Here is an 8542-nt window from a genome sequence, read left to right on the forward strand (position 1 = left end):
GAGAGAGAGAGAGAGAGAGAGAGAGAGAGAGAGAGAGGGGGGGGGTGTAGAAGATGGGTCTTTAATTAAGACTTGAAAGAAGCCAGGGAAGCCAGTATTTGGTATTCTTATAAATTCTATGAGTATGATAAGAAATTTGGAAATTTATCCAAGTATTTTCTCATGTTCCCAAATTTTATTGGCATATTCTTCATTTTTATGTCATTTTTTGTGAAGGAAAAGAATGACTGTTTAATATCACCCATTCTTCAACAGCAAAAACAATTAAGTGCCTATTATACACAGAATACTAAGGACGGGGTGGTGGTAACAATTTATTTAATACAGTTCTTGTCCTCATGGAGCTTATAGTCTATCAGATAGGACTATAAACACAGATTACTTAAAAACATAGTATATGCCAAATCGATTAGAGAAGTTCAAAACAGACTATCATGGAACTAGAAAACTTTTTGGGGCTTTGATTAATGTTCTCTTTTTAAGTCATGGTATAATGGTTGAAACAGTCTCACATTCAGTGTTATATACTTTTTCATTTTTCATTTCTTTTTCTAAAATAGTCAACCCTTACTTTCCTTTAAAGCCTAGTTAAAATCCCATCTTTCACTGGAAGCCTTTCACAATGCCTCTCAATTCTAGTGCCTTCTCTCGGATAATTATTTCCTTTTTATCCTGTGCACAGATTGCTCTGTATGTATTTGTCTACATATGGACTCCTCTATTAGAATATCAGTTCCTTGAAGGCAGGCTGACTTTTGCCTCCCTTTGTATCCTTAGAGCTTAGCATAGTGCTTTGGCACTTAGTACTTAATAAATGTTTATTAATTGATTGAGTATCTATAAATATATTTGTTGTTCATTTAGATTCTTCCTCCCATCCAATTAGCTCACATTTAAGTGGTACTTTAGAGTTTGCAAAGAGCTTCTTTAAAACAACTTTTTTCAAATAAGTTTTTAGATCACCATTTTATAAAGAAGAAAATGGAGAATGAGTAAAGCAACTGGTCTATAGATACATTGCTAATAAATGATAAGAGTCTGGGCTTGAACCTAGCTTTTCTGTTATTACACTTTACCTCCACTGCTCCTAGGAACTAGTTAGGCTTTAGATTGTCAATAGTAGAGGCAGCATTGAGTACAGTGCCAGGATCTTCATCCGAAAGACCCGCAGTGTGCCCCCTAGGCAAGTCGCTGTCAACTTGAAATCGGAAGATTCCAATTTTGCCCCTGAAGTCCCTGAATCATCCATTTCAGACTGATCAGTAGTTCAGACCTTATTTTAAGGTCTATTGTTCAGTCTGAAATGAGTGAGTCTGGGACATCCCTCAGGTTGAGTTCTCAGGGGACAGGGGCAAAATTGGGGTCTTCAGATTTCAAGTTAACATCACTTAACTTCTCTTTGCCTTGGTATCATCTGTAAAGTGGGGATAATAATAGCCCCTACTTCCCTAGCTTGTGAGGATCAAAGGAGATAATAAATTTAAAATACTTAGCAGTGCCTGGCAAGATAAGAAGTACTCTATAAATGTTTATTTTTATTATTATAGCTAGAGTTTTGTAAAAGATTGGGGCCAGTCATGGGAGGGAGCAAAGATGCTTATACAACTCTGTACTGAACCAGGTAGTTATTATTTCATAAATTAATGGTTGGGTGGTTTTTATTTTGTTGAGGAATGACCGTATAACATCTCTAAGCACTGATCATTGAAACTAGAATACAAATAAGGAATTTAGAACCTTCTGATTTCATTTGGGTGAGATTCACAATGCCACCTGCAATGGTGGTTTTCTCTCCTGGGCAGAGGATGATCCTTGGAAGGAAATGATCAGACCAAATAGATGAGTGTAGGAATGTGTGTGACTCCACACCTCCTCTTGGTTCTACAGGGGATGTTCTGAGCTCTGCCGAATCCCGATGGTGGAATATAAACTCGACAGCGAAGGTACCCCCTGTGAGTACAAAACCCCTTTCAGGAGGAATACGACTTGGCACCGGGTCCCGACTCCTGCTGGGCAGCCTCTGTCTCGTGCCTCCCCGATCCTGGGAACATCTGACCGTCTGCCTTGCCAGCAGCTTCTCCAGCAGGCCCAGACCGCTATTCCTCGCAGCACATCCTTTGACAGAAAGTTGCCAGATGGCACAAGGTAAAATCCTTCATTCTTGAGTTTCTCCTGTTTCCTTTTTCTAGGATGGGACTTTTCTTTGCTTCAGTCATTCATAAATTAGCTTCTTCAAAAAAGTGATCCAGACAGATGGGCTAATAAGGTCAGAAGGAGCCTGGGGTGGGGGTAGGGGGTGGGAGGGTCATCCATAGTAGGGAACCAGAAACTACCCCAAAACCAGATTGCTTCCCAAAGCAGAGTCTTTAAGAAACTGCTAGGTTATTTGTGCTCTGAGCATCCTGGGTTAGATACACTGGAAACTCTTATCCTAGGTAGGTAAGTAAAAAGGATAAATAAACAGAACTATCTTCTGCAAAATAATAACTGAATCCCATTATCATAATTTGGGCACAATTGCAAGAATTTTTCTGATCGTCAGGAATCCTTATTCTTTCCTTTCCTTCTTCAAATCAAACAGAGTAAAGTTTTTTAAAAATTATAATTTGAAGTAAATTACTGTCAGTGATAAGGAATGTATGTCTTTAAAACTTGTAACTATATTCTTGAAATGTTATGGAATAGGTAGAATTTTTAACTTGTGTAACTTTAAAATTTTTATTGTGTATATATATATATATGTATATTTACACAGAGATTTGTATACATACACATATATGCACAGACACAGACATATATATGTATATATATTCAAGCACACACACATACATAGTAGGTGAGTGAGTATGTATATATGTATCATATTAATTCATCTGAACAAATATATACAGGCTCGGGCACCTCACTAAATAGCAAAATAAAGTTAGTTTATTTGTGAAGGATCTATTCAACTCCTCTTCTTAATGTTTATTATTCTTGAAGCTTGGAAGTATTTCTTCCCTGTGCCTCTTCTCATTAAAGTATTCTGTTTCTCCAGACAACGTTGACAGGCTGTGTATGAAGTGTGGTCATTGATAAGAGAGCCTTCTACGTGTTGATTTGCCAAATGTTCTCTTACTCTTCTTTTCTCTTTCCTTATTCATTAAACTTCAAGAGACTCACATTCTCCCTAGACTCTCTCTGCCCAAGGAAGAGCATTGAATCTGGTTCACTTAAAGACACATGGAATTTAGTGACTCTTCCACACCAGAGATACATGTAGACAATCCAGGAGAGTGACCCATCAACTTAACTTGATCTCCACATGCAAAATAAAACCCTCTATTGAAGGAAAATGAAGGATAAGCTTCATTTATTTTTTAGGTTATGGTGGCATACAGTAAAAATAAATAAATAAAATAATGTCTAGAATAGATCTTGTAGCAAAAGAATTTGCTATCTGTTTTTGTGCCTACGCACAGCATTAACTCATTTTTGTGTTTCATGGGCAAATTGTACTCTCAGTGAAACAGGATTACAATGAACAGTGATGATCATTTGAAAATGAATAGAGCTCACCAGAATACCATAAAGTGTAATGAAAAACCTATTGGTGCTGTTCTTATCCCAATTCTACAATCTTTTCTTTTCTTCTGTTCCTATTTTCTTATATTCAGCATTTCACATGAATCTTTATACCGAGTTCTGTAGGTGATTAAGGGTGGTTTTGTTTCTAAACATATTTCTTTTCACTGTAACATTCCCAACTATAAAGCAACTGACATATCTCATTATAATCAACTCTTAATTGCTTATGGCTTAATTATCCTGTTCTGAATGGTTTGGGTTTTCTTTTTTTTCCCCTTTTTTTCATCGTAACATGTTTCTCTCTTTGTAAATTAAAAAAAAAAAGAATTTATTTGTAAAACAAAACAGGTCAGGTCAAGATGTTGAAACTCCACAAATACCTCAGTGCACTGTTAATGATTCTAGTCAACATTACAGAAGTTCCCCGAGCAACCAGTCATCTTCCAGTGACCCAGGACCCAGCGGGAGTAGCCACTGGAGACAGCAAGTGGGATATGACGGGTATTGATGATTTTCTATTGCATTAGTAGGCCCCTATTTTCTAAATTAGATTTAATCACACTTTAAAAAAAATGACATTTCACTGCCAGGGAAGCATTCAGAGCCCACTTGGTTTTGGGGTGGAGTTTTTTTGGTTTGTTTCTTTGGGTGAGTGGGAGACTTTTTCCTCCTTTTTTTTTTATTTAAGTCAAATTAAAACTTAAAATTGAAAATTAAGCCTGTAGGGGAACCAGAAAGACCAGCCATTGGTAGCTTTCATTTAAATACTAGAGGAGTAAACTCCCAACTTTCTTTAATGTAGTTTTTTCCATTAAGATACTGCTCAAAATTATAGAAAGTGGTTTTGGTGTGTGACAGCCCCCTAGAATTTGACATGTTATCCAAGCAGCAGAATGTTGTTGCTTTGGCACGTTTGGCTATAAAATATCCTTGGTCGTATATGCATAGTGTCTAGGAGCAGACTGGAGCAAAGTCATATGGTTCATTGTGAACATAGTGACAGCTGAATTGATTGATGTTAATAACACAGAGAAAACATTAATAAATTTCATGGGAAGAAAATGGAAAAAAATGCTCATCTAGTGAGACTTCTGCAGAGTAGGAATTGTACTAATAACTCTGTGTTGGCATGTTGCTTTGCAACAGAATCTAAACTCTGCCATTTTAAAGGAAAGATTTAGAGAATGACCAAGTCAAATATTAGCATGAGAGGAAAGGTTTTATGTTATTCTGTTTTCATGTGCAAAAGAAAAGCTCTGTATCCGTTCCTTTTGCTTTTTTCTATGGTCTGTGGAATTAGATATTTGGATTCTAAGATTTTGTTTATTTTACTTTGTGTGAAAGATTCATGATTTCCTGAAAACTATACATAAATTAGTTATATAAATAGAGGAACATTTTAAAGTACTCATTTCCTAACTAATAATAATAGCAAGCATTTACATAGCCTTTAAAGGTTTGCAAAATGCTTTACAAATATCTCATTTGACAAACTTTTAATATAAGCCTTTTCTTCACAGCCTTTTTGTACTCTGATATATTTTTAAATTATTTTCTAAATTTGGATTTTGTTTAGAGTTTTCTTATTTGGGCCTACTTCTCTCTTGCCCAAAAAAACAATCAAATATTTTCCCTCCTGCCTTCAAATATGATTAATTTTAAAGGAAGCAACAAAATCAAGACAGCTAAATAGAAAATGCACACTGGATGAATCTGGCTATATTTTGCCACAGATTCATCATGTGACTCTAGTTATTTAGCCTTTTATAACTCCCACATGGTCTTACTGACTGACCATTCGGTGAATTCAGGAAAGTTTTACAGACTTCAAGACACATTTAACTCCCTTGTTGGGCTTGATCTGACAGGCATATACTTTTTTTTTTTTTTTTTTTTTTTTTTTTTGGTTAATGAGGAAATAGCTTCTAAGTAGGGTTTCCTTTTCATGATCATTTTAGAAACTTGAAACGTAAAGAATGGTCATGATTATGGGTTGGTTTGACTTGAAAACAAGAGCCTTAATTTCTCTATTTTTCTTTAGGTGCCAGTCTCCTTTACTCCACGAACACCAGAGTTCCGGTCCACTGGAGTGTGAAGGAACCAGGGAGCGAGAAGAAATTATGGAAGGAACTAGACTTTCTGGTAATGATATTCACCACACAGTTCATTAAGGACTTCCGCTGTTTGCTTGTCCATTCATCCAGTAGATGTTAACCAAGCATTTATTAACAGCCACTAGTCCTCCCACTTTCTGGCCCCTAAAGATTTCCCAAGCCTTTTTCCTCAAACCACCTAATGAAGTGGTGCAGTCACCAAGGGGGACATAAAGATGAATGAGATGTGACCTCTCCCCCAAGGAACTATCCGAGTCGGGGAACTACGGGATAGGAGCTGTGGTTTGGCTGTGGCGGTAGTGTTGGAAGTAGAAATTACTCTGATAGCCATAAATATTTTATGAAGAGTCCATTTTGGTGAGACCGCGAAGTTCTTGAATATCATGTTCCTCTGCTTCCCCACCCGCTCATTTGTTCTGCTGGTATCTTTCTTTACCTTGAGAATTTTCCTAAACTTAGACATTGGGAACTTAAATCTTTTCTTTATTTGTGGCAGAAACCAAATGGCATGGACCATCTTCCAAAGTGTTGAGTTCCTATAAGGAGAGAGCCCTCCAGAAAGAAGGAAGTTGCAAAGACTCTCCAAATAAGCTTTCTCATGTAAGTCATTTTATTCGTAGATTAAATTGCTATGTAATAATCCATATTACATAGAGACTTTAAGGCTAAGTCCTTAAAAGATAACTCTTCATTTTTACAGGTAGCCTTCAAAGGGAAGAAATAAAAAAAAAAAGAACAGTATTTTTATTCTGATTTTATAGAGGTGAATTCTAGGCTTTAGAGAAATAATAACTTGCCCAAGGTCACAAAAGTTGGGGCTAAAAACAGAACTGCAGCCTTCCTATTCCTATAACTGGATATATATATATATATATAAAACTAATATTCTGTCTTCTAACCACTCCTCTTTTTAAGGTAAACACTTTTTTAATTAAAAAAAAGAGCAAAATACATATTAGAAAGTTCTCCAGTACAACTTGAGATCAAATAATCATCATTTAAGATCATCAGTGCATGAGAAGAAACTTATTGATATAAAGGCAAAATTAACACATACTATAAGTAAGCATAAAAAGAGAGTCCCTCTGTTCTTAGTTATTACCATATTTTTCCAGAAGTAAATTTTAAAATAAAGGTATCCCAGGAGTGACTACACAATAGAATTGTGATTATATTACGATGAATAAACTTACTCTCACCATGGACTGATTAAAATTTAGTAAGTCAGTCCTAAGGCATATGACCACTACGTTACTTGACCAGGCTCAGAAAGCTAGTTGTTGTTTGTCCTTCATTTTCAAAGAGGACCGATGGCATCATTGATGATGTCTCCACTCAAATGTTAATTGGATTTAAGCATGGAAGAGTTGCACAAAGTTGTCAGCCTCTCTCTCTGCAGTTAGTAAGACAAAAATCTGGAGAAGTGGAGATGGCCCTGGATGCAAGGGATGACTCGAGTGTCTTCCACATCTGACCAGGCTCTATCTCAGGAGAGATTAGAACCCAAGTCTTTATGCCTTGAAGTTGCCCACACAAGCCATTGAACCCCAAATTACATAAATGAAAAATGTGAAATAGCCATCACTGTCTTGATTTGTCTTTATGAAATCTTAAGAAAGATGCAGATGTTCAGCAGCCAAGTACATTCCATAAGCATCCACCTGGCTGAATAATCTTTCTTACTGGAATGAAAGACAAAACCTTACTCTGTCCAGTTTTATTTTGTTTATCATACCTTAAATTTCTAAGCCCCTCTTGTAGTTTAAGCACTGGGAGAATGTTAGAAATAATGACATCTGCTAAAAAGATCATTGAGACTTATTTAAAGATCTAGGAGGAATCAAGGGCAAACTACTTTAAAAATAGATTAATGGCAAGATCCTTTCCCAATTTTGGTCGTCATTCGTTAATTGGCTCCCAGGCCTACTATATTCCCTTGGCCTTGGAGATGGAGGCCGTAATGGTAATGAGCATTGCCAGATTAGAGAAAATAAAATCCTTTCTTTTGCACTATTTGCTCCAGTTCCTCTAAAGACAATATGGATTGAGGGCTCGACTTGGACTTGGGAAAACCCAGGCTCAAATCTCTTCCCCAATCAAGTACTAGCAGTGACATTGGGCAAGTCACTTAATTTCTCTAATCATATTTTCTCATCAGTAAAATGGCCATAATGATAGCACCAACCTCACTAGGATGCTTAAAGGACACAGGTTAAAGAACTTAAAGCTCCGTACACCTGGAGTTGTAATCATAAGTGCTTCTGATCGAGCAGAGCCAGAATCCTGGTCTTTTCTCTATCAAAGAGAGTCAGACTGACCACCTAAATACTGTGTTCCTACGATCATCTCTACTACATAAGTCATGGGAGCACACTCCCATTGAAACCAAGCCTTGCCCCTATAAATTGCCTGCCTATTTCCGTTTGTGTACACTGTCCTTGCTTATATCTCTTATTTTATGGCCATTTGGACAGTGACAACATGTCTGCGCTCTGTGCTCAGACGACTATCCTCTGCCCGCAAAAGAGGAAACATTTATTTTGTGACAGTCTAAAGTGGAGGAAATTGGGAGGACTTTGAGAGGGCATATTCTTTTTTGAAATAAGCTTGTTCACTGTTTTATGATTTTTATTTTTGCAACCTGTTGGCTGTATTAAAACACCACCATTTATTTATCACAGTCCCTAGCACATTGTAGGTGCTTAATAAAAGGTTAGCTTTTTGTCTCTGATCTTCCATCTTAGAATCAATACTAAATATTGGTTCCAAAGCAGAAGAGTCATAAGGGCTAGGCTGGCAAGGTGAAGTGACTTACATTGTGTGAACCTAAGACCTCCCATCTCTAGGCCTGGCTCTCCATC

At 36.8% G+C, this 8542-nt stretch overlaps 1 protein-coding gene across 2 annotated transcripts in view; it reads left to right on the forward strand.

The window, feature by feature from the left end:
* SIPA1L2 (signal induced proliferation associated 1 like 2) overlaps positions 1–8542 on the forward strand; it is a 126774-nt gene that overhangs the window by 77299 nt on the left and 40933 nt on the right. For both annotated transcript variants that reach the window (XM_044673060.1, XM_044673061.1), the window contains exons 9-12: positions 1888–2145; positions 3985–4068; positions 5609–5709; positions 6178–6281. In XM_044673060.1, coding sequence (XP_044528995.1) covers positions 1888–2145; positions 3985–4068; positions 5609–5709; positions 6178–6281 — 547 coding nt within the window. The remainder of the gene's footprint in view (positions 1–1887; positions 2146–3984; positions 4069–5608; positions 5710–6177; positions 6282–8542) is intronic.

The sequence above is a fragment of the Gracilinanus agilis genome, chromosome 4 (assembly GCF_016433145.1).
Source record: "Gracilinanus agilis isolate LMUSP501 chromosome 4, AgileGrace, whole genome shotgun sequence".
Taxonomy (NCBI): domain Eukaryota; kingdom Metazoa; phylum Chordata; class Mammalia; order Didelphimorphia; family Didelphidae; genus Gracilinanus; species Gracilinanus agilis.